Genomic DNA, 27410 nt, shown 5'->3' with positions numbered 1-27410 from the left:
CTACCAGACCACTTCAACTGTGTATCAACTACATAGCAACAGCAACAACAACAGCAACAATAATGTGAGTTACAAATACCTTGTGTTGTCTAGCAAGAGAAACAGTCATAAAACTGCACCACAACTACAAGAAGAACTCAATGGGGCCAGAGAGAAATCAGCTCCCCTGACTACAGTGAAACGGCAACTACAATCTGCTGGATGTACAGTATGTCTGTGGAAAAGCCCTAGCAAGGTGCTGTTAACAAGAAAAGTCTCCAGTAGACCAAGTATCATCAACACTGGACCAAAAAGAATGGGAAAAGGCAGACGCAAATAGTTTTAGACCAGCAGATCATAGTTACCGTTTCACTGTTGTCAGGGGAACGGGTTTCTCTCTGGCTGCATTGAGTTCTTCCTGTAGTTGTGGTGCAACTTTACAAGTTTCTTTTGCTAGACACTACAAGATATTTGTCTACTGCCTCTACATCTTCATGGTCTTCTCCTGTTAACATTACTGCCCATCAGCTGGACCCTTCTGAGTGTGTACTGAACAGTACACCTGGAAATCTTAAGCTGCTTTGCAATTTCTCACGGGGAATAACCTTATTGCCAGAATGTTTACTCGGCCCTGTGCTTCTAAACCTAATGCCTCCTGCACTGTCATATTTCTGGTAGCTTTAGTGTCTATTTTACTTACACTAAAAGCCAATGGTATTAGGCTACATTTGGTCTTTAAAAAAACAAAAACAAAAACAAAAAAAAAAAAAAAACTTAGGTAGGTAAGGTAGATAAGATTTTGGTTTGTTATTCAATAAATGCACAAATATTTACTGAATTCATCTCTACCTAAGGTTTTTAAAAAATCACAAGCAGCCTAATACTTTTGGCTTATACTACACATATATATGTATATACTGTAATATATAATAAATCACAATAGCGTAGCACAATATCAAGGTAAGAAATGGAAATAACACAAGAAAACAGGCCATGCAAGGGTTTCACACGGCTTCAATTCGTTTTTAAATAAGATGTCTCTTGAGAAATTCTCATCATCATAATTTACACATACTTCAAAAATAAAACTCTATTCTCAAGACCAGATGGTACTAATGTCTTTTCAAAAGCTTCCCATTTAACAAACTGAAGCCTGTGTGGGGAAAACTCTTAAATTATCCAGACACTGACAGAGTGTATTAACTTTAATATAAAGACACTGCCAATGCAGTGTAACAAAACTCTTTAACCCTTTAAGGTTTGAGATCACAAATATGTGATCAGAATGTTCTTAACCGAACATTCTAATGCTGATGTAACAATCACAACTGGTAATTAAAAGCAATGGAGTTCCAGAACATGGACTTAGAATTTTTGAAAAAACACACCACAAAAACCTGCTCTTCAAAGGCTTATTACACCAACACCGCCTGTCGTATAGACTCTCGTTACAATTACAACTCAGTACAAGAGCTGTCGTATTAAACTGCAATAGTGTCACAGCATTCTTACCATACTGAGGCTAAATACATTTTCAATACCCTACGCGGTGTTATAACAGTGAAATATCCTGAGAAGGACTATTCAAGGTCTGGTTTGTGCAGTGCAGTCCGAGAGGCACCGCAGGTGTTTATCGTCTCTGAGCTTCGTGCAATCAGCACAAAGCTTCATCAGCAAACAGGGCCGCAAACGACACTTCTATTCCGATCTCACTCGCGTGTCGCTGAGTGTAAGGGGAGGATAGGTGGCGTTTGCAGGCTTGATTGCATTTATATAGCGCCCTTCATGGATGTCAAAGCTAAAAAAAATTTAAAAAACACAAAAAAAATTGTGCACTGCTTAATTTCACTCCAGGCCTAACCAATCATGAAACTAGTGGTGAATCTCGACGGCGATGTTGGCGCACAGTGTGATCCGCCAGCCCAAACTTGCACGATTTTCACACCCCCCCGCCACACCCCCATCTAACATCCCCACCTGTGACTCACCACACAATTTTGCACTCGCATTTTTTTCATGAAAATGAGCCAGATGAAAACCTGCGGCAGACTTAAACTGAATTTCCCTGCTGTATTAAGATTGTGAGTAACTTGTGAGTGGGGGGGGGGGGGGGCTGGGGGGGTCTAAGAATTGACGCTGACTCTGACTATACTTAATTTACAGGAGCAGACACTACCTCCACAGTTCTACAGATGACAGAAAGAAAATGCATTAATTTCAGTTCATCTTTCCCTGCTGTATTAAGATTGTGAGTAACTTGTGAGTGGGGGGGGGGGGGGGGGGGGGGGGGTGCTGGGGGGTCCAAGAATTGACGCTGACTCTGACTATACTTAATTTACAGGAGCAGACACTACCTCCACAGTTCTACAGATGACAGAAAGAAAATGCATTAATTTCAGTTCATCTTCCCAATAAAAAAATAATATGCAATACAGCATTCTGCAGTAACAGGAGATTAGAATCCTATAATCACATTGCTAAGCTTCTGCTGAGCATAACAGCTAAATACAAAGAATGAAAAATAAAAGATATTTCCTTCCAATCCAGTCCGGTTAGTTTCACAGGAAATGCAAATCTATGCTTGACTGCACTTAGTTCCATTATTACAGAAGAAAGATTTAGAACCAATCCAAGGTTGAGGAGGTTTATATGCATGTGTGCACGCCTGAGCGTGTGTCTGTCTCTGAGCATGCACACAGACAAACCCGCACACATGTACTTGTGCACATGTCCATAACGTTTGTGTCAATAGTGCAGCACAGTATGCATAAACTGTCGGCATGTATGTCAATTAATTATCCTTTTGAATACGGTAACACAAAACTGGAAATAAAAAAGCACATTACACTATTATTTCAGCCGTGTCTTACAAATTTCACAATTAATTCAGCTGATCCTTACACGTTTCACAATTCAATTGATCCTTACATGTTTCACTATTAACTCAGCAAGATCCCTGATCCTTTCACAATGAATTCAGCTGATCGTTACAAACTGAAAATATCACGCAAGCACACCTCGCTAAGCTAAACAGTTCCTTGCTCACCGTTCGAATGCAGAATGCATTTATCGCACTAGTTTCTAGTGCATTGAGTGCAGCAGCGCACACACTAAGTCATTAAGACTCCGCTGAACACACTTTAATCACCTCCTGACCTGCTTATCAGCGGCGTCCTCCCCCCTCATAAACACTGCCGGGCCACTCACCTGCAGTTTCAGCTCCAGGGCCACGGTGGCGCTGTCTCCGCTGTTCTCATCCACCACCACCACCATGTGGGTGAGGGAGTTCACGCGCACCTGCTCCGACTCCAGGTCTTCCTGGAGAAGCTGTGGGGGCAAGAGGAAACCCGGCAGTCAGAGGAGTGTAGCGGGACACAGCCTGGAGCCACGCCCACATCTGAAACAAGCCACGCCCACTTCAAACACAAGCCACGCCCACATCCGTCACAAGCCACGCCCACACAGGAAAGACAACAGAAGCGAGGAGAGAGGCGCGTACTTTGTGCTCTTCCACTTGGTGTTTGACGTCCTCCAAGTCGGGCCCCAGTGGCTCCGCCTCCATGCGCTTGATCCGGGCTTCCGTCACGTCCAGCCAATCAGTGAGCTGCTTCAGCTGCTGGTGTTGCAGGTCCATCAGGGCCTCATGTAACCTGGAGGAGGAAACCCAACCAATCAGGGATCTGTGTCAAACCCCCCCCCCCCCCCCCCCCCACACCAGAATCAATTAGAGGCTTGTTAATTCATGACAGAGAAGGGAAGAGAGAGAGTAACAGCACTGAGTTAATACAGCGGAGGTGCTAATAGTGTGTGCCTGTGTTGAGAGTGTATTAATCAATGTGGGCCCTGTGCTGATCATTTAGGGCATGTCTATCCAGTTAGTGGAAGTGTGATGTACAGTGTGGGTGTAATTAGTGTGCATGCGTTGATCAGTTTGGGCGTGATGCAGTGTAGCTGTGTGCGGGTGTGTTGAACAGTGTCAGTCCAGTGCAGCGTAGCTGTGTGTAGATAAGCCTGCGGGGTGCAGTGGGGGCGTGGCAGTGAGGGGCGGGGTTCAGTGGGGGCGTGGCATGTCTGTGAGGGGCGGGGTGCAGAGGGGGCGTGGCTGTGAGGGGCGGGGTGCAGAGGGGGCGTGGCTGTGAGGGGCGGGGTGCAGTGGGGGCATGTCTGTGAGGGGCGTGGTGCAGAGGGGGCGTGGCTGTGAGGGGCATGGCATGTATGTGAGGGGCGGGGTGCAGTGGTGGCGTGGCAGTGAGGGGCGGGGTGCAGTGGGGGCGTGGCTGTGAGGGGCAGGGTGCAGAGGGGTCATGGCTGTGAGGGGCAGGGTGCAGAGGGGGTGTGGCTGTGAGGGGCATGGTGCAGTGGGGGCGTGGCTGTGAGGGGCAGGGTGCAGAGGGGGTGTGGCTGTGAGGGGCATGGTGCAGTGGGGGCGTGGCTGTGAGGGGCATGGCGTTGCTGTTTAGGGGCGGGGTGCGTACTTGCTCTGCCGTTCCATACTGGCCACACGCAGGTGCTCCCAGCGGGAATTGAGCAGGTTCATCTGCTCCCGAACCTCGCTCTCCTCGTCCTCCGTCAAGCGGCCGTCGGACAGCAGCGCGTTCCCCATCTGCAGGACCCTACCCACGCTGCCCTGCTGCGACGTCAACTCCACCATGTAGCCCTGGACACACAACAGAACCAGAAGAGTCAGCCTCAGTCTCTCTCACATTCTCTCTCTCTAGGACTCTCTGTCTCCCTCTCTCACTCTCTCTCTCTCTCTCTTGCTCTCTTTCACTCTCTCCTTATAAATATCTCTTTATGACATAGCAAACAGAAACGGGGGAGCGAATGACCAAGCAGCGGACAGAGAAGCAAAGAAGAAGAAAGAGCAGGGCTCACAGAGAATTCCAGAAGGACCTTGACTGACGGCAGCAGTGCTTCGGTGCGGCGGACATCTTGATGTAGCGGGAGTGCGTTTTATTTGCGCAAATCGCACAAAAGCCTCCCCACGCCCACCCACAATACTAATCTTCAAGGTCTCCTCATCTCAGGCTGCAATTACGCACAATCCCTCGGTCCATGTCTGGCAATTACAGTATTACATGAGCGCGGGTAGGACGCTGATTAAATAAATCTGATATAGCGTCAGACTTTGCTTGGCATCAGGTTTGCGAATATTTTAGTCGGATTTGTTATTCAAAAACATTCAGAAGAATTTTTTTTTTTAGGCAGGGAAGTGCGGACACAAGGTAGCAATTTATTACTGTACACATAAGTAACAACAAGTCCGTAAATTCAGTAAATTACGGTTTCCCTCCTTTTCATACGCTTCTATCGAGAGGTATTCTTTCACAGCTTTGGGTTATTCAGTAAAACACACAAAGTAATGGTTTGTGACCATAGCCTACTTAATTTGTTAAATAAGAACCGTCCATATATCATTGTATATTCAGGAAGGCTTTTAAGCCAAAATGCATTCGTGTAGGGATGCAAGGTGCAAAATGGATAACAAAAAGAGGGGTTTGCAAAAAAGAGGCAAGTCTAAACAGCCATCTACCGTAGCTGTGCATAGCCTAGCGCACAAGATAAGCGGCGCAGAAACTCTAAAAACAATTTTTCAGTCCTGCCTACTTATTATTCTGAATTTTCGAAGAGCCTGATTATTAAATCCAGTGCTTACAAAACCCAAAACGGCAGAATATCTCCAGTGGACTACAATTTATAGCGGGGAGACACATGCAGCATAAGCACTTGCTTGCTCTGACTGCTGCGATGCATTCAATAACAGCCGAATCCTCATCTCATCTCATCCCTGAATCCCTCCTCATCTCCACTGCTATCACACTCTCCATGTTTAGGCACGCATTACCCACAACTCCCCTCCTCACTGTCCCAGGGAGTTATTACCCATAACCCTCTCTCTCTCTCGCTCTCTCTCCCGTGGAGTTTTTACCTGCTGTGCGTCGGCCGTTCCCCCCAAGGGGCCGCTTGTCTCTAATGAGGTTTTAATACAGAGGAACCAGACCACTGATCAGCAGATTGCGCTGATTTACCAACATTGAGAGTGTTTTTTTAAAAAAAAATTCAGTTACGTTAACAGAAACGCCAGGGCGTCACATACATGCAGCACAACCGCTGTGTAATTACCTTCACAGCGCTGCAGTCTACGTGGCCCAATTCATTGTGGCAAAAAAATAAAAAACTGAACTCAGTGACCTGACTGATAAAGGAGGACAGAGAAACTCCTCTTGTGATTAGAAGCGTCTCCCTGTCCTTGGCCCCGCCCCTGGCCGCGCCCCATCCCATGGCCCTGCCCCTGACCCCATGGCCCAGCCCCCACCCCATGGCCCTGCCCCACCCAATCCCATTGCCCCGCCCCTGACCCCTATGGCCCCACCCTATCCCATGGCCCCGCCCCTGACCCCAAGGCCCCACCCTATCCCATGGCCCCTCCCCTGGCCCCACCCCATGGCCCCGCCCCCACCCTGCTCACCTCGTGGGTGTGAAACTGCTCCTTGACCTCCTCCACGTGGCTGGAGATGGGCGGCTGGGCCTGCAGGCCATCCTCGGCGGAGAGCAGCCAGGTCAGGACCTCCTCCAGGGCGCTCTGGTACCCCTCTAGGTGGGTGTCCGCTCTGGGGAGGGGGCTGCCGGTGTGGTGGTCCTCCTCTCCCTGGCTGTCTGGAGACTAGACCAGGTGACCACAAGTTTTTTTTATTTAAATCACAATATCTCAGTATGTCACAATATGTCATTAACACACACACACACACACGGTGCTGTGAAAAAGTATCTGTCCCCTATCTGATATCCTCAACTACTGCATATTTGTCACACTGAATGGTTTCAAATCTTTAGACAAAATGTAATATGAGTGAGGGAACCTGAGTAAACAAAACACGTTTAAAAAAAAAAAAATGATTTCATTTATTTACTGAAAAATGTTAAACACCAAGTCAAACACAAGTGCCCCCTTAAATTTAATAACTCGTTTCGCCATCCTTTAGCAACAATAACTGCAACCAAACACTTCTTAAAATTTGATATCAGTCTTTCACCTCACTGTGGATCAATTTCAGCCCACTCTTCTGTGCAGAAGTCCTTTAATTCAGACAAATTTGTAGGTTTTCGAGCATGAACTGCTTGTTTCAGGCCACAGCATCTCTTTTGGGTTCAAGTCAGGACTTTGACAGTTTTTTTTTTTCAGCCATTCAGATGTGGACTTGCTTTTGTGTTTTGGTTCACTGTCTTTCCGCATAACCCAATTACGCTAATTACGCTTCAGCTTAGCTCACGGACAGATGACCAGGCATATTCTCATTAAGAAATTTCTAGTACAGAGCAGAATTCAAGGTACCCTCAATAGGAGGAAGTCAGGTCAGGTCCCAAGGCAGCAAATCATCCCCACACCATCACTACCACCACCACCATGTTTGACTGTTGGTATGATGTTCGTACTGCTGAATTTGCTTTACCCAAAACGTAATGGGACCCATGCCATCCAAAAAGTTCCACTTTTGACTAATCCATCAATAGAACATTATCCCAAGTGTTAGTGGATCATCTGGGATTCACTGTGGTTTGGTGGAGTCCCAGAGCCTTAGAAATAGCACTGTAACCAATTCCAGACTAATATATTTCAACAACTAGTATATTTTCTCTCGCCTCTTCTGGAATTTCCTTTGATCATGACATAATGTCCTTGTAGAAAGTTTGTGGTGACTATTTCACTCTGATGGTAAGGTTCAATATGAGTGAAGTTTAGATTCAACAGGGCTGGCCGCAATCAAGCTTGGTTGTATTCAATCGGCAAAAGCCTAATTAAATTGTGTTAATTGGTGGACTGAGTAACTAAGGGGGCAATTACTTTTTCACATGGGTGTTTGATAACTTTTTTCATTAAATAAATAAAATAATTTTTAAAATGTGTTTTGTGTTCACTCCGGTTCCTTCATCTAATATTTCATTGTGTCTAATGATCTGAAACCATTTCAACGTGACAAATATGCAATAATAGAGGGAATCAGGAAGGGGGCAAATACTTTTTCACGGCACTGTATACCACAGCCACAAAAGTATAGATACAAATAAATTCAAGCACCCCCCCCCCCCTCTAAATCATCACCATCATCATCATCATCCTCACATTTATTAAATACACAAACACAACACCATGGCAATTCAGCTGTAGAAGAGCAGAAGGAATCTGCAAGTTGAATTTTCTAAATTATAGGAGTCATCATTTCAAAAAAATATCTTTTAAAACTAACGTTGCCTAATTGTTGCACTTATTTGGTTCGATAAGCAAAGCTAATTTTCAATTTCTAAAGACTCCCGACTGGTTAGAATGATAACTTTTCCTCGCACACACGAGTGGGGGGAGAAAAAAAAGCCGAGTTTGCACCAAATTAGTGTTAAAAATGGCTCTCCGTGCCGGCTGCACACAGTCGTACATTCATCCAAAGGACTTGACGACCGCCTTGGAGCAACAAGCAAGAACACTTGTTCGTACACTTGGCTGTGCTAGATGTGTGCGCGGATGGCAGTCTAAACGCACAGCGAAACGACGCCAGCTACACCAGCGATCCAGGCTTCTGCCAAGCTTTGTTAATCCTCGTGTAAACACAGACAGTCCCAACCATCTATTGCTATAAAAAGCAATAGCAGCATATTTAGACGTTTTTTTTTTTAAACGGCACAACAAACAAACGGCGCTCCTCTGCAGGCTTCATTAAAGCAGCCGCGCGGAGAAGCTCGGCTTCGTCTGCATCCATCAGCCCTCGTTTAAGTCAAAACGGCAGGGAAGCCGGCAACACAAAGTCCCCTGACTACAGTGCGGCTACACCGACAGCAGCCCTGCGCTCGCACTCTGAGGAAATTCTCATGATTGCAGTGGATGTGAAGTGATGCTGTTGGTAATTCTCATGATTGCAGTGTAGGAGTGGCTGAAGTGACACTGGTGTTAATTTTCACGACTGCAGTTTCTGAAGCGAAGCTGTTGGTATTTCTCATGACTGCAGTGGATGTGAAGTGAAGCTGTTGGTAATTCTCATGATTTCAATGGCTGAAGTGAAGCTAATGATAATACTAATGATTACAGTGTGCAGTGGCTGAAGTGAAGCTGTTGGTAATTCTCACGATTGCAGTGTTGCAGTGGCTGAAGTGAAGATGTTGGTAATTCGCATGCAAGAACATAACAGCAATTTCTCTGTCTGGCAGCTGAAGCTCACTGAAGTGTGTGCGCGTAAAGGCAGGTCCATTAGACTTTCTTCCGCAACGGCTCTCGGTCGTAACCTTCCCAAACTTCCTGATGTCATACAACAACAAAAAAAAACTGTCACGAATCTGAGCCGCGCTCCATCCACACCGTGATATACTCAGGAAATAAGCCTTCGCTTTCACCCCCATTCATCAGCTCACTCCTTTAAAAAGCAAAGACACTTATCAGCTTAGCCCCCAGCCTGTTAGCGGCCCAACCCCCCCCCCCCCCCGCAGGGTGCGTCAACACGATAACACTTATCCCGTTTATTCAACTATTCGCATCATATTAGCACGATGCTTTTCCATAACCTACATTTACACCCTTTACTTAAAGGATTAGCTAAATCCAGACCCCTGCGTTTTTCTGAGACCTGCTTTAAGTCTTGTAATGCTGTTGAAATCTTCTGTGTGTCCCTATACCTTGCTCTATCTGAACACATAGCGAGATAGCCGTCTCCTTAAAGTGGTGTCTAATTAGGAAGCGAGACACTAATCATAATGAGTTTGGCGCAAACCAGCGTATTATCACGGTAACCGGATGGATTACACCTGGTAATTACGCCAGCTGAAGTTGGATGAAATGCGGATTAGGAAAGGGAGAAACGTGGAACTTATGGACCTTTGCATTTTGCATTTTGGACAAAGGAACCCTGAATTTGCTCCTGGCTGTCACTGCTGTACAAAATGCATGTCGCTGTTTGCTGATCTGCTCTCTAATGCTCTTATGTAGGTTTCATGGGTACATTTGCACAGATAAGCAAAATTTGCAAGGGCCATCACTGTGAAGAAGTTTTTATTTTGTTTAATGGACCTAAAATATTTTTGCTGGGGAAAAAAAAGAACCATTTGCCTCACTGCATACAGCTGGTGACAATTTATCACATTCTGCAAGTTGCTGACATTACTGTCAATCAATGACAGAAGAAATATGAAGCACTCAAAACATCTCTTTTTTCAGCCTATTCTCCCTGCGAATCATTTCTTATTATTTTCTCTTTACACTGCAGAGGCTTCACGTCTAATCTTGAGCACATTTTTAAAGAGTTGCGCTTCACTTGCAAACACTGACAAATGACAGGCGCATGAGCACTTGTAACAAGAGACAGAGGTCGTTTCTTTTTTTTTTCCAAATAAATTTGGCATTCAATGTGGAGCAGAGCATATCAAATACACCCCACCCCCCCCCCCCCCCCAATTTGGAATGGCCAATCACCTGCGACCACATTCATACTGCAAACCCCACTACCAATTCAGGAACGTGAAAATGTCCGCAGTACTACTCCGAAACACGTGGTGGCGCCAGCTGCTTCTTATCGCACCACAAAGTACAGCCAAAATCGCACAGAGCGGAGTCGGGAGAAGACCTTCCATATGCGGCTGGCTTTGCTGCAATTTACAGGCGCCCGATCGACCAGCAGGGGTCAGTAGATAGCGTTGCACATGGAAAGGTATTCCAACTGAACCCTCCCATTCCTCGGGCAACGCAACCACCAACTGCGCTATGGACCTACCAGCCACAGTTGGCAGCACAGTAGGGTGCCTTTACTGAATGAACCGCCCAGCAGCCCCAAGAGAGAGGCTCCCACCAGCTTTCTGATGAATTTGCAATAATTAATATTTAACATTTACAATACATTTTTTAAAGCAATTTCGTAGTTAAGTATTCCACACTAATATATAATAATTTACATTCTTAACCACATTTTGGACTTGCAGAACAAAGAAATGCAGGTGTTTATTTCTTCCCCCCCCCCCCCCCCCCCCCCATCGCACATAGTCAGGAAAGTTGGGAAATCACAAGAATTAATTTCATCTTGCCACCGGAGGACTGAATTAGAGGCCATAAAAGCCAGTCACCAAGAACACAGGGCCACGCTGAAGCAGTGGGAATTTACATGTACATTACGCCGCATCTGAAGGGACTGGGGCGTGTGCAGAATGTTTTCAAGGCGAGCCACCGAAGCCATTATTGTCCATCAGTTTAAAAAAAAAAAAAAAAAAAGAGTAATCCATGAAGACTGCCCAGGCTTTTAATGGTAATGCCACAGACTTGTTATTTTTAGTCATCACTTTAATGACATGTAAATAGACAAACAAAGCGTTCAGGCTCGGCTTGAGTTTCGGCAAGTGTCAAAGTGGCAGGGAAACCTCCTACTGCGCATTTGTATTGCTCAATAAAAAATGAGATCTCTACTTCCATCTGCTTCGCAATAAACATTCATGCACGTACCTGAGCAACCTTTAATAGCACATTACTTACAGGGTTAACTGTAACCATTTATCAGTATGTAAATGTTTCCCCAAGAACATGGAGGTAATGATTCCTCTCTCTGCACGGTGCCAAGTGTGTGTGTGTGTGCGTGCGTGCTGGTCGTGCGTGTGCATGCTTGCCTGTGTGTGTGCCTGCGTGAATGCTTGTTTATGCTGATGCCTATGTGAGTGAATGTGTTTGTGTGTGCATGTGCACATACATGCTTGCCTGAGTATGTGTGTGTCTGTGTGTGTGTGCATGCCTGGGTGTGCGTGCATGCTTGCCTGTATGTGTGTGTGTGTGTGTATTTGTGTGTGCACACCTGTGTGTGCGTGCGTGCATGCTTGCCTGTGTGTGTGTGTGTGCCCACGCATACACATTCGGTTCTGTAAGAAAACAAGAACTGAGAAAAGCAGTAAAAGAACAAACACTCCACAGTCTGTTTTTTTTTTAATAAGCTGACCAGCTGGCAAGCATAACTGTTTACATATCCACCTGCATTCCGTATTTACCGCATTCATCACGCATTCGCAGCACAGATGCCTGCTTTCCCCAGTGACCGCTTATGTTCTCACATAAGCAGCCAATGACATGCAACCGGTGAATGACAGGGCCTCTCAATGACACCGACGCCGTGTGCGCGGAGACCGAGAGCGCAAGGACTACACGCAGTACAAACGGAGGTCAGAGGTCAGACACCCCGAGTGACAGAAAGTCACCCGCGCTTTTATTTCATCCAGACTGGACTATTTGCACCGCCCCGTGTTTTTAGGGCTCCCCAAGCCATGCCACTGCGCAGCTGCAGCTCAGAGAAAAATACAGCAGCTGGGGTATTGACAAGGACAAAAAGAAAAAAAAAAAGAAAAAAAAACTATGATCGCATTAGCCCAGAACTCAAATCCCTACACTGGGTTACAGTTACAGAATTGATTTTTAAATGTTATTATTGGATTTTAAAGGGAAGTGTGGGGTTGCACCTGAACTTATAAAAGACCACACGGACCAGAGAGAGTACTCCGAGCACCAGAAGTCAGGTTTATCACAAGACGACACTTACAGATGTAATGCACCAAAAACTCTAGAAGTCAACTCCACAGAATATCAGTGAGTACAGCCTCAGCTGCAGATTTCAATTCACGACATTAAAAATACTTTTCAAAAGTGGTAAAAGTCTTTTATTGTATTTTGTTTTATTTCTATTTTTAATCATCTTTAAGACCGAATTTTATATTTAGTTCAACTTGCCGTTTTTATGAGGGAGTTGGGGGAGGGGTGCTTCGAATCTCATGTACGGTTTATAGATGTATTAAAGGTGCTACATTAAAGGCATCATTGTCAAGGGTTCACATGATGACAAACAGGTGAGTTAGGAGATGGGAAGAGACAGACCTGTGACGTAAAGCGCCTTCTCTTCTGATCCGGTGACTTGACGTAAGCAGCTTGCGTGTAGGTGTAGCTTTTGTAGCGAGGTTTAAGAGAAGGGGAGGGGGTTCGAACCCTCCCCTGAGCCACGCTCACTGTAATCTGAGAGATTTGGAGATAAAACAGAGAGACAGAGAGGGAGGGAGGGAGGGAGGGAGAACAAAAAAAACAAAGAGTGAGACAGGCGAGATCAGTGGGAGAAAAAAGAAGAGAAGCACAACTTAAAACAGGAGTCCCCCTCTCATACGGAGTCTCCGTTTCTCACCAAATGCATCCTTTCACGTTAGCGATTTGGGGCGAATGGTGGAGTTTAAGGCTATATCACGATGTCGAGGTTACAGTCTAAACAAACACCACAGCAACCAATCGGCCCGCAGTCTAGCAGGACTGAGTCGTCATTTGGATTCCTGCCTAGCAACAAGGCCAAGCTTACAGTCCACCAACACCATGACATCCAATCAACCCACAGTCTAGCAAAAACCAACCGCCATCAGCCTACAGCTGAGACTGGAGTGAGCTGGGAGCGAGCCAGCAGTGAGACAACACTGAGACGGCATGGAGGACGGCGGTGAGCTCGGGCACGGAATCAAGACTCCCGAAAGTATGCGGGTCAGCTGAGGCGGACCGGAGCGCCTGACGGGCTTGGGGGGGGGCAGGTATGTTGGAGGAGGCGTGTTCAGGGACAGACCTGCTGGGAGTAGCGCTGCTGTTTCTGGATCTGCACGTGCTCCTCCCGCGTGGTCCCGGTCACGCGCACGATCTCCGCCTCCCGCGCCGACTCGGTCACGGCGCCAGGCTCCGCCTCCTGCGCGGCGGCTCGAGCGTCAGGGAGCGTCTCCACCTCCTGGATGGCCTCCATACTGACACCCTGAGGCAGCACTTGGAACAGCGAGGTGACGTACATGATGATGGACTTCTTGTCAGGGTGCGACGTGGCCACGTCTGGTGGACAGACAGACAGACAGACAGACAGATGGGAGGCACGGAGGAACAGACAGACAGATAGGTGGGAGGCACAGAGGGACAGAAAGACAGATAGGTGGGAGGCACAGAGGGACAGAAAGACAGACAGACAGAGAGGAAACAGTCACATTACTCCCCGTGCTATTTTTGCCTCTACTTATTGCCCCATTCAGGCTCATCTAGATCCATTCCTGAGAGACAGGAAGCATTTTATTCATCATTAGTCATGATGAGATGCAATCAACACTGCTGTGTCTTGCTCTCTTGCTGTACATTTCTCTCTCTCTCTCTCTCTCTCAATCACACACACACACACACACACATACATACACACATACACCCACCCACTCAGTCACACTAGTTTTTTCACCCACTATCCCCAATATTTCCACATACACACACAGATGTGCACACACACACACCCCACACACACTTGCGTGCATGTGCACACACACACCCCACACACACACACCCCACACGTGCGTGCATGTGCACACACACACACACCACACACACTTGCGTGCATGTGCACACACACACACACGCACACACCTCACCACACGCGCACACACAATAACTCCATTTCCCCCTCACACACACACACTACGGCTGCCTGTGCCGCTGCAGAGCCGCCTCCACGCTGCCGCAGCATTGACGTCTCCATTGACGGCGTTTCCCGCCAATTCCCACCATGGCCGCCGCCGCGCCGTAGGTGTTAAATTAGACCTGTCCCTCTCCTCCGAGGCTCCGCTAAAGATTACCTGTCAAGTGCCATTGTTAAACCTTAAATATACAGCCGGCACCGGAAGCTTCCTTAAGACGGGCCTCGTGAGGAGAAGCTTAGCCGTGCCTCGTCTCCACGGCTACAGCTCAGCCGGGCCTTTCCCCGCTAAACCCACCCATCCGGCGCTACGCCGCAGCTAGGCCGCACACGGAGAGCGGCTCGCCGAAATGAGAAAAAAAAGAATCGGGCTGTATCTGTATCTCCCCCCCCCCGCACCCCCCCAAAAAAACCTGTTTCACTCCATCCTCACATCTCAGGGTAACACTGCAATGGTCTTCTTCAGGTTCTGCTGGAGACACCCCATTTGGTGAGAGCATGAACCCGAGCAGAGACGTGGTTCTATTGTCCTGCTTTTCTTTCGGAGCACAGCAGTAAGTCGTAGAAGTCACACAGGCGTGGTTCTTAATGAATAAAAAAGTAAAATAAAATAAATAACTTTAAAAAATAAATAAGCCTTATTCCTCCTTTGAATTCCTCCTATTTTTGTCCAAAAATCAATGTATATTAGTAAGTTCAATTCAATTTTAATGAAATTTTATTTGTATAGTGCTTTTTTCTTCTTCCACAAAGACCAATACCACAAAGCAGCTTTAGAGAAATCCAAGCATGAACCCTCACTAGAAGCAAGCCTAGGGTGACAAAGGCAAGGAAAATTGGGTGGATTCCCTCACAATTGTGGCTACTTTTTAATGTTATTGTGCGGGGGAAAAATGGCTTTGGGCATGTTGACCGTTTTCAAATCTGGCAACACTGGTGGTAGTGGAAGCGCATCTGCCACTGGCTTTCAGTATAAAACGTAGGAGGAGGCCAGGGCTTCACCATTCAGAAATCCCCCTGGTGCCAATACAAATGTTTTATATATTCAGACCTGCATTATGTACCACTAAACCTCACAGGGTGGTTAGTTCGGATATCGTTAAAAAAAAAAAAAAAAAAAAAAAGTCAGTAAATATGCCATTAAGAAAAGTGCTAGGGGAGCGAGAGTGAAAAGGCATGGTAACAGGATACAATATGCACTTCCGAAATGGCCAATGGCCTATAACACAGGCAAGACCGCAATACCGTACACAAAAAAAATTCAGACAGTCACAATGACTCACGTAGGTAGGCCCGCGCGGAAGCAAAACCATTAATTACGGAGTTTTGTCAGCCCTGGACTTTCAGGCTACAGTAAAGACAAGACTCAATTTAGCTTGCCAGAAATCGTTAAGTTCCTGTTTTTTTTCCCCCCCCCTGCCTGAAATGTCACGCACAGACAGTTCTCTCTTGTTGCCGGAGTCGGAAGACAGGAAGAATAGCGCAGGCCAGCCGGTTCACAGGGGAAATGCGTAGACACCTCATTACACCTCATTACTGGATGCGATCTGTGTTCTAAATACAACCGTAATGATAAGAAAAGCTCGAGGAGTTTTTAAAATTCTTTTATCAAGGGTATAACATGCCTAGTATTAAAAAAACACTGAGATTGCGGGGGTCTGATTAAAAGTCTGCCAGGGGTAAGACTATGGAAAGCTAATGAGCTCGCAAGAAAGCTACCAGCGGTGATCAGAAATTGTAGACAGAAGCAACCAAAACAGAAAAATATTAACGTCATGCGATATTAAATTTAATAGGTGGTTGAATAAGAGTTTGATTTCATACTTTAAAAAAAAAAGCCACAAAGGCAAAAAATGAAAGATCCATACTCGAGATGCATTGATGTGTTAAGACATGTTTTAATCTTGCATACAGGTGCTGAAGTACGAACTGCAAAAAGGAAGAATCTTTGCTTTGATGTACTCTGCTGCATCTTTAGAGCCAATATATTTAAAACATTGTTGCGGGCTACTGGGCGGCTCATTCGGTTAAGGCGCCACACTGCTGCACGAATGAGCCCCAAGGCCTCAGATCGAATCCTGACTTTGGCAATGCCGACCACAGCCGGGAGCAGCATAGAGCGATGCGTAATTGGCGGTGGTGACTCCCAGGCCACAGGGATAGTCCTTCAGGAGGTTAGAAGTCTCTGTCATTGCTCTCTGGCGACCCCCACAGGTCAGATGGGTACCTGCGGACTGCATGCCGAAGACGCATATCAGACTGCTTCCTTGGGCACAGCTCTGTGTGAGCTTGGCTTTAGTCCACCGTGTGAAAGGCAGTAGGCTGGTGATGACATCACGTGCCTTGGCAGAGAACCACCGATGTCTTCACTCTCCAAAATTGGCGTAGAGGAATTGACACATGAAAGCAGCTGCAAATATTAATTTGATATTCCAAATTGGACATGCTCTATGGTGCTACGCTGTGCGCAGGAATTACAATTCAAAGTTGTGTTGGAAAAAGTCTACCCATAAAAATAAAAAATAAAAAGTATTAGCGCTTGTGTATGGTACTTGGCACCGCGCACTAAGAAAATCTGGAGTGCATATTTATTTCCCCTGGCTTTCCAATACGTGCTTTCAGAGTAGTCACACTTTGCTTTTCAAAAATGTGTCCGTTCCGTTTTCAACGCACCATTACTTACAGGGGCGCAACAACAATAATATCTCGGCCGCATCGGCTGAGAATAGCTAAAAACAAACTTATTGGCGTCAGCCAGTAAAACGGAGATTTCGGCTGATCCCATGATGCAACAGAAATGCGCCAGGGAGACGAGGCATTCACGCAACACTGATTCCGTAAATTAAATGAAAATGCCACGCTCAAAAAGTAGACTAATCGTAGTCACTGGTTATTTACTTTCAATGAATCATTTTCACCAGCCAGATTCCCAAAACAAAGCTGAACCGAGACTCAGTATCTATCTAGACTCAATCTTTTCTTCTCAAGGGTAAAGTAAGCAAGTTGAAGTATTTATTTTTGTTTGACCAAAACATATTAGTTACACTTTTCCTTCATAAGTTCACCTCATCTACGTCCTCCATGAAAGTGGAAACTTGGCTGCAGTTGGTGGTTGTGCCGTAACATCATGCAGAGAGGTATTGGCATTGGCCTATATGGTCAGACAGATATAGGATATTCAAATTGGCCCAAGAAATTGTGCACACCTATTTACCTAACACAGCCCTCCACTACCTCCAAAATTAACGCACGTGCCGGATCTGTATCCGATCATCCAACAAAACTCTCTCCATCTGCACCTTCAGACAGAAGCCGGGAAAGTGTGCGTAGCTTGCACTGGAAACTGTGTAAACAACCCGAGAGTATCAGACCTCTAGACAAACGAACATTTATGTCAGAAAACGCTGGCATTTTCTGTTATTTACACAACTCCCAGCTTAAATTCGCCCACGTAAAGGTTCAGATGCCGCACTCTCTAAAGCTGCCGTGGTCTCTACCACTCTTTTTCGATATGTGAATTTTTTTTGGATGACTATAGATGCTTACTTAAAAAAAAATTTTGGGAAAAATCTTGGCATTAAAATGGAAACCTCAGCCACCATCTCAACGCCTGCACTGCACACTGCTGATGCCCGGGCAGTACCTCAGCCGCACCCGTCTTAGCGAGAATTCTCCTAGCGATAGCCCCGGCCGTCATTAAAAAGTGAGGCATGTTTTTTCCCCCGAGACACAGAGACAGGTACGCGCAGATTGAGTTTCACTGCCCCGCCGTCTAAAATCAGCATTCCTTAAATCAAAATGGGCATCGCCGCGCCGCGCGGACCGTCCAACGCAAACCCATAACGGCATTTGGTTTTAGTGTCCGGACGGCGGAGGGGAGAGCGCAGTGATAAATTTGAGGGAACAGGGCCCCGGCTCCGGAGCAGAGGAAGGTCCGGCCCCTAACCCCGGCCCGTGACACGGAGATATTTCACAGAGCGGTTCCCGGGCCGGGTCAACATAACGAGGGTCCTGATGGATGGGCCCGTTGGCACGGCAACGGCACCGTTATTAATGAGGGGAAAAGCAGGTGAATGGCACGCTGCAGGACAACTGAGAGAGATGCATGGAACTGCCAGCGAACGGGAATCAAGCTGTATATACACACAGGCCCGGGGATTAAAACTTCACCCTGTTTACTAGCCATGGTGCAACGGCTGCACTTCACAACCGCACTTTACAACTGTAAGGAACACACACTCAACCACACTCCACATACAAGAACCACACACTTAACCACCCTCCACATGCAAGAACCACACACTTAACCACCCTCCACACACAAGAACCACACACACTCAACCACACTCCACATATACGGACCACACACTCGACCACACTCCACATATACGGACCACACACTCGACCACACTCCACATATACGGACCACACACACTCGACCACACTCCACATACACGGACCACACACTCAACCACACTCCACATACACGGACCACACCCTCAACCACACTCCACATACACGGACCACACACTCAACCACACTCCACATACACGGACCACACACCCAACCACACTCCACACACACGGACCACACACACTCAACCACACTCCACATATACGGACCACACACTCAACCACACTCCTTATATACGGACCACACACTCAACCACACTCCACATATACAGACCACACCCTCAACCACACTCCTTATATACGGACCACACACTCAACCACACTCCACATATACAGACCACACACTCGACCACACCATACAAAGGGCTTCACTAGCGTTTGGCGCGTGGCTGAATGCGCTCGGCGTCTGGTACACAGCCACCAGACACAGCAGCAAATGGCGAGGATCCGCTCGCAGACCACGGAACCCATTACTGCACATTAAACTCCATTAGCTGAACAAGTCACCCGGTGCCCCCCCCCACCCACCCACTTTTCCAAGCCTGACTTTTTGAATGTGAAGGAAATATTAATTGCATTATGAGCTCTGGCCAATTTGGCAGCGCTCTCTTTGTGTCTCCGCGCTGAAACGGCACGTGCTCTTTTGACGGCCGGCTCTCCGGCGTGGCAGCCAGGCTGGAGCCCGCGGGCCGAGCACAGGAAGCCGCGGCGACGCCGAGACCGGGGCCAGCGGGATAATTAGCCCTCAGCGAGAGAGAGAGAGCACTAAAACTCTACCTACACAAGTGGCGCCGACCACCATTCTGCCAATTAAGTCATTAATTAGGAATGGAGTAGGTCATTTCCACCCCGCCCCCCCTTCCCTACCCCCCACCCCACCACCCCACCCCACTCACTCACCCTCAGGATCCAGGAGTTGGTCGATGCCCAGCTGTTGCTTGGCGATGCGGAAGGCATGGTCCAGCCTCTCGATGTCCGCCTGCTTCTCCACGCTCTTCCACTCGAACAGCTCCGGCCTGCGAACGAGGCAAAAAGGGGGAGATTAATGTCACAATGCTACCCCCGGAACATACTCTAATCCTGCAGCGCTCCTTCAAGTCGAAAGCAGCTCGGGTCTATAACTGTAATCGAACTGCACAGCTCCGCTTCAAAAACTCCCCGGCCGGGAGGAACAAAGGGGACATCCATCGTGCCGAAAAAGGCCAATGAAACACGCTGTAATCTCAGGGGTCACATGCTGCTGCAGCGCCGTTATCTAAACATCCTCTGTCCACATCCAGAAAAAAAAAAATATTAAAAAAAAGGCTTTTCTTCCAGGGATGAAAAAAGTGGGGGAAAAAAAAAAAAAAAGAACAGAACGCAAAATCTGCTTCTTTTTTTGCGTCTCTGACATTTTGGGCTCAGCCACTCGAAGGAACGGCAGCAAAAATCCTACGAGAGAGAGAGAAAGGAAGGAGAAAGGAGGCCCTGTCGAAAACGGAAAAAAGAAATGGATTGTGAAAAAGGTGGCAATACCAATAGAGCGCAAAACGGAGAAGCGCGGCTCTGCGACGTCTAAACGCGTACCGACTATGACTGCAGAAATTACTTGAGTAATGGGCTCCAGGCTGGGGCTGACTGCACTGAATATAAGGAGCATTTCGGATTCGGTGCCCAGAAATTACACCGAGCGAAATAACGACGCGCCACTGGAAGTTTAAGGCAGAATCACGGCGATTGAAAAATACTTTTCAGCAGCCAGGGCGATTTGCACAACTAATAGAAAAACAGATTCTCCAGGCTCCCCCCCGACTTACAAACCCAAATCCAGTCGAACGAGATTTGGGAAGAGTCCACGGCACAAACAAATTGCCATATGTCCACAGGAAGTACCGAGGGAAGCCCGGTCTGATAAAAAAGACTGACAGCGAGTGTTGGAAGCAGCCAGACAGAAGAAGAGAAAGTCCTCTTCGAGGCGGATTGGGTCCCATTGCCACAAGCTTTAATTGCAGCGACTCAAGGCAAAGGGTGCTGGGGATTTTGAGGAGGCTCCGAGCGTTCAAGGTGGGTCTGTTACACCTCCTTGGCCTCAAAACCACCTCCAGCACCTCAACACCACCACCAGCACCTCAAAGCCACCTCCAGTACCTCAAGACCACCTCCAGCACCTCAAAACCACCTCCAGCACCTCCAGAACCTCAAAGCCACCTCCAGCACCTCAAAAAACCATCCCCAGCACCTCAAAACCACCTCCAAACCACCTCCAGCACCTCAACACCACCACCAGCACCTCAAAGCCACCTCCAGCACCTCAAAACCACCTCCAAACCACCTCCAGCACCTCAAAGCCACCTCCAGTACCTCAAAACCACCTCCAGCACCTCAAAACCACCACCAGCACCTCAAAGCCACCTCCAGCACCTCAACACCACCTCCAGCACCTCAAAGCCACCTCCAGAACCTCGCAAAAACCACCACCAGCACCTCAAAAAACCACCACCAGCACCTCAAAAGGCCACCTCCAGCACCTCAAAACCAACGGCGAACGGCACGATCCTCCAGCATGACTTCAGGCGAGAGCTTTCATCGTCTCTTCCCCGGGCCTGACGGGAGCCGGGACGCCGTGCGACGGAGGCCCATTCCATTCAAATCATTGTTCCTCGCGGCTCTCTCGTCTTAAATGAGTCAGAGGGTTGGCTGGTGCTGGCTGTCACTTCCCTTTGAGAATTATTCATCTCAACAAAAAAGGTTTTCAGCATCAAAAAAGAGCCCACACACTCAACGCATCTCTAAATACGCACTCAGGAAAATCAGCCCGCCAAGCCAAATTATTAATATCAAAATGAAGCCAAGTCAGAACCCACTTCTAGCCATATTTCTCCCGTGGACTAAAGCTCTGCCCCACAGCAATGCAGAACCATGCTTCCATTGTTCACGTAGCTTGACTCGGCTTTCCCCCCCCCCCACATCTTTTCATCTCAAATGCATGTGATCTTTCAGACGTGCCCTACATGAGTATGAAATGCTAGCTCTTGTAATGAAGGGCTGCTGGGAAACAGAAGCCTTTTTTTTTTTTTTTTTTTAAAGGAGAGTGGACAGTCCACCCTACATATTGATCTGACCGACCAATAAAACATGCTCTAAACCACTGGTCTGCAACCTTGGTTCCTGGGGATCTGCAGGGTCTGCTGGTTTTTTGCTGTTACTCAGCACTTAATGGACCAAATAAAACCGCTAACTGACCTCACACGGTCGCTTGGGTATTAACTGGCCGCTTCTGATTTTAACGGGACTACGAAAAACCAGCGGACCCAACAGCTCTCCAGGACTTGGGTCACAGGGCCCGGTCCTAATCTCGCCATGCGGCCCTATTAGTAAAAGACTTATCCGCCCTCGCTGTCCACAGAAATAAATTCTATCCTCCGTGAGTCGTCGTGGCTGTCAAAAGATTTGGCATCTTGCGTACTACGGAGTACTACAGAAAGCAGCAGAGCCAGAGCAGCACACTGCTACAGCGAGAGAGGTGTGAAATTGGATATTGTGGAGCCCAGAGAGAGGAGCGGGCCCACATATAACAGCACACAGCTGCGTATCTATAGCAAAGAGAGGACTTGTGCATTGGGGTAATAGAAAGGGAACTGGTCTTATAACCTAAAGGTTGCAGGTTTTATTCCCAAGTGTGTCCATGTGTGACACTGCCATTGCAAGGTACTTAGCTTAAGTATATACCCAGCTGTATAAATGGTACTATGTAAAAAGTGCAAAAGTTTTGTAAACCTCTGCTAAATGCCAATAATGTAACGTAAAAGGTGTCAGTGCAAGGGGGCAATATCGGAGACTAGGGACCCCCTGACCCTTGACCTCTGACCTGTGGCTATGGATGAGGGCATTGAAGGCCAGCCCATCAGACCAGCTGCTGGAGAAGTTGACCACGTTGACTTGCTTGTAGTCTCGAGTGGACTGCCGCACCCAGCTCAGCAGAATCTTCTCACTGCTGGTCTGCTGTAGCCCCTCCATTAAATCTTTCATCACATCTTTCACCTGCGAGAGAGAGAGAGAGAGAAAGCGAGAGAGAGAGACTCATTAGCATATTTATTACCTCACATCCTGTTAGGGCCATGGGGTTTTTACCAACGTCTTTTATTTAATGGACCAAAATACATCGGCTTTCTCAAGTCACTTGTTAAAGCAATCAGCACACCGTGGTACCAGCGATACATTAATCATCTCTACTGCTTCGGGGTTGTCCACTCTTACGCAACAACGGCCGATGTGGGTGTAAGGCTTTTGCTCGAGTCAGCACTACAAGACCAGATTAAACGATCAAACTAATCATGGTCTCAAATGAAGTGTTTTAGTGCAGTGCAAGAACAAACACCTGCACCCAGGACCAGTCTTTCTCAGCAGGGACTGGAGACCCCTGATTCAGACACCTGCACCCTTGCACCAAAGAGCTCTTCAACTGGCCTTTAATTAAGTGTACAAATGGTTGCATTTGTCTGACTAAACACCAATAAGTGCAGTTACACCACCTGAAGTGAGGCCTTGAGGGCCTCGAGCTGAGGATAAAGATGGAAACACAGGTGAAATGTCTCCCAGGTCACATGTTCAAGGGAAATTAAAGGCCATAATCATATTACCATTTATGGAGCTGTACATTTCATTCTAAGCAATTGAATATTTAGAAATGCAAGCAAAAATAAACTGGGATTGGTGCCTGAACCTACAGGTTCTACACCTTATATTTTTCACCTCATGTGTTCACACGTGCACACACACATGTACACATGGTCTCACACACACACACACACACACACACGCACGCTCACACACAGATGCACCCCACACACACATACACACACACACACAGTCACACACGCACGCACCCACACATGCGTGCATGCACGGACACAAATTCTCACGTGCACACATGGACTCACACACGTGCAAATTCACACACGCACACTTTCTCTCACCCTCACACACACATTCTCACATGCACACACAAACACACTCGCTCTCTCTTTCTCACACACACACACTCACAGGCGCTCACTCTCTCTGTCTTTCTCTCACACATACCAACATACACACTCGTTCTCAGATGCACACACACACACACACACACACACACACACCTTCCAGGCTGCGTGTCAGTGTGTGACAGATCTGGAGCAGACCTGCAGACTAGCTCTGGGGAAAAGGGATGCATCAGAACAGTTTGACTGACATTGCTCATAGGAAGTGCAATGTCTTCTGTATTAAACACATCCTTACCTTCACCATCCATCAGGAAGAGCCCCAAATTCCCTGTCCTAAACGATATTCTCTGAGCCTCATCTGCTGGAGACACCAGCCTGAAGGTGTCATTCTGTCCCACATAGCAGCCAGTGTTTTATTGCCTGCAACCCTCCCAGTTTACAGCCATTAAAATACCACCATTCATTCTACACCCTAAATAACAGTCAATAAATCCCAACTAACATAACCTTCCCACATCTGACCAATCACAGTGAATAAATCATCCGCGCGCGCGCGCCCTCTCCCCCTAATCTGAAAATTACAGCCAATTACTGGCGGCTGCCGGCAAACACCAGGCCTTCCAGCGGGAGGCTGTGAGTTACTCGCGCATCCGGGGCCAAGGCCGGCCGCGGAGCCTCTCCAAATGCAAAGCGAACGAGGGAATGCTGACCAACTTTATGCAAAAAAAAAAAAAACTGGAGGACTGGGGTTGCCAGATGCCCTAGTTTTTTTTTTGTTTTTGACTGGAATGTCCAGGTTTTTAAAATTATTTGTATGCAGGTCCGGGGGTTTTGCAGCCCCGCCTGGACAATATAATGTCCTGCATGAGTAATTTATCAAAAAAAAAAACACTGTTGGTTTTTAATGAATTCACGTCTCAACCACCCCCTGGTCTGTGATCCGTTTCGACAGCTCCCCAGTTCATTGGTGATTAAGCTCCCAGCTGTGCATGTTGCCCAGTTAAAAAAAAAAAAAAAAAATCTGGCAACCCCACCAGAGGACATTGTGCATTGCCAGGTACAGAAGGCTAAGGAAACCAATATGTAAACATCTGGGAGCACAGGGTAAATGTGAGAGGGATGGATGTACGCTGTGAGAAAAGTGTGTGCGAAAAATGAATTTGGTGGCAATATCTCGTGAATATATGAATTCCACTTAAATGAACGGGAATCCGAATCGTGTCAGTGCCGACCAATGCAGCTCCATAGGGCGAGATGTGCAATTAGCAGCTGCGTCAAGCAGGGCATGGGAGGGTTCATCACTCTCTAGTGACCCCTGCTGGTCGATCGGACGCCCGTGGACCGCACGCTAAAGCCGCGTGTAAAAGGTCTTCCTCTGACTCCGCTCTGTGAGCGCTCAGCTGTAGTCTGCGGTCCGAAAAGAAGCAGCTGGGAACGCCATGTTATTTGGAGGATGACCGTGGACAGCTACACTCTCCCGAATCGTACGCCACTGTGGTCGCACACGATTGGCCGTTCCAAATTGGGTGTGGGAATTGGTTATGCTCAGCCCCGCACTGGGTGCCAACTTTTCCTTTCCAAAAAAAAAAAAAATGAAGTGGCTCTGGAGTGTGTTAAAAAACGTTATTCGCTACGACCTTGAACAGGAATGGGAGCCTAACTTGTGTGGGGACTTCAAACCCAACTTTAAAGTGAGTTCAAGTGAGTTAGATGAAGGGTTCAATGACAAGAACGTTCCCATCGAGTAGATGCATTCATATTTGAAAGTGAATGGGGCACATGGGATGATGCTTGAAGTGTGATGCAGTTCTTTAGGTATTTTCAGTTTCTCTCTTTGTTGATTACACGTCTGCGATGTTTCCTTTCTAACTCACACACTTCTCCCACACTCAGTCAACCGTAACACACCTGCGTGAGTGCTTACCTGTGGGTGTGCAATCTCCGTCTCGCTCAGACGTGCACGCATGAACACACACACACCTGTACACCACAGGCATTATAGTAAATACAGATGGGTGTGCTCGCTCTCTGTCTCTCTCTCGCTCGCACACACACACACACACACACAGACAAATATAGTAAATACAGATCAGTGTGATCTCTCTCTGTCACACACACACACACACACAGGCATTATAGTAAATACAGATCGGTGTGATCTCTCTCTGTCACACACACACACACACACAGGCATTATAGTAAATACAGATGGCAGATGGGTGTGCTCTCTCTCTCTCTCTGTCTCTCTCTCACACACACACGTGCGCGCGCGCACACACAGTAAATAGAGGTGGGTGTGGTCACTCACCTGCCAGTGCAGGATGATGCTCCAGATGAGGCCTAAAGTGAGTTTGTGATTTCCATCAACGATGTCCACCCCACCAATATTCACCAGTTCAACCTATAAACGCAAGGGAGAAAGAAAGAGGAAATCAGACAACATTTTCTAAATCAAGAATTATGAGTTTTTGGTGCAAAGCATTATGGGTGATATTGTCTTCCCACAAAGAAAATTAAGTCATGGATACACACAGATAGATGCCTTTTATTCTGAAATCTCCTTGATATCCTCTTGTGTTTATGTGTGTGATGACAAGATGTGCTTTTGTTCTAGCTGATACGAGGTGCTCTTCTGTCAGGAGATAGTAAAATATGCTTGTAATGGGTAATAAGACATGCTCTTATGTTGGGTGATCGTAAGATGTTTTCTGTGCTATGTGATAATGGGACCCACTCTTGTTTTGGGTGATAATGTGCACAGATATACACACACACACACAAACACACACACACACACGCAGACACACACACACACACACACACACACACACACACACACGTAGTAGAGGGCAGTGTTTGAAAGTGTGGCTCCAACACTCACATTGTTCTTCTGAAGGAACTGCAGGGCCCTGTTCACATTGTTGAGAGCGTGAACGCGAGAAAAGCCCCTTTCTTTAGCCTGCAGAGAGAAAGCTGCGTTCAAAAGGAACATTTTCTGTGAAATTATTTAGCACACACACTTCAAAGAGTAACTAACTGAAGAGAGATGGTGGGGAAGGGAGAGACGAAAGAGAGAAGAGCGAAAGAGAGCACTGGAAAGAGAGAGAGAGAAAGGAGAGATAGATAGAGAGAGAAAGAGAGAGAGAGGAAGAGAGAAAGAGAGAACTGGAAAGAGAGAAAGAGAAAAGGAGAGATGTGGAGAGAAAGAGAGAGAGAGAGAGAGAGAGAAAGAGTGCCCTGGACTCAAGGTCATGTGACAGGGTGATGTCACTCACTAGCTCCTCTCCCGACAGACCCTCCAGGAGGTCCAGGAGGCGTCGCCCATCACACAGGTCAGAGAAGAGGTCATCAATCTGGGGCTTCCCGGTCTGGAGGGAGACAGAGCGGGTCAGACACCGCCACCCAGGCAGAACGAGTCGAACACAGCACAGATCCACGTCCATAAATTACCCTCAGACAGACACAGAGGGCGGTTCTGCCACCTGTATACCAGTGCAGGTGTCCAAACCTCGGTAATGTAATGTATTCAGAAATGCATAGATATGGCTCTGTGTAGGGATTTTTTCCCCACATCTCAAAGTAGA

The 27410-nt window shown here is 47.2% G+C and overlaps 1 protein-coding gene across 15 annotated transcripts in view; it reads right to left on the bottom strand.

Moving 5' to 3' along the window:
• The window catches only part of dmd (dystrophin), a 202044-nt gene that overhangs the window by 114363 nt on the left and 60271 nt on the right, over positions 1-27410 (bottom strand). For all 15 annotated transcript variants that reach the window (XM_035394701.1, XM_035394719.1, XM_035394700.1 and 12 more), the window contains exons 3-13: positions 27102-27194; positions 26708-26785; positions 26135-26227; positions 22713-22885; positions 19766-19881; positions 13578-13831; positions 12857-12991; positions 6449-6643; positions 4455-4636; positions 3479-3629; positions 3187-3306 (exon numbers count right to left, since the gene is read on the bottom strand). In XM_035394701.1, the coding sequence (XP_035250592.1) occupies positions 3187-3306; positions 3479-3629; positions 4455-4636; positions 6449-6643; positions 12857-12991; positions 13578-13831; positions 19766-19881; positions 22713-22885; positions 26135-26227; positions 26708-26785; positions 27102-27194 (1590 nt within the window). The remainder of the gene's footprint in view (positions 1-3186; positions 3307-3478; positions 3630-4454; positions 4637-6448; positions 6644-12856; positions 12992-13577; positions 13832-19765; positions 19882-22712; positions 22886-26134; positions 26228-26707; positions 26786-27101; positions 27195-27410) is intronic.

This window comes from Anguilla anguilla, chromosome 15 (assembly GCF_013347855.1).
Source record: "Anguilla anguilla isolate fAngAng1 chromosome 15, fAngAng1.pri, whole genome shotgun sequence".
NCBI lineage: Eukaryota > Metazoa > Chordata > Actinopteri > Anguilliformes > Anguillidae > Anguilla > Anguilla anguilla.
This window is presented reverse-complemented; position numbering and strand designations above follow the sequence as displayed.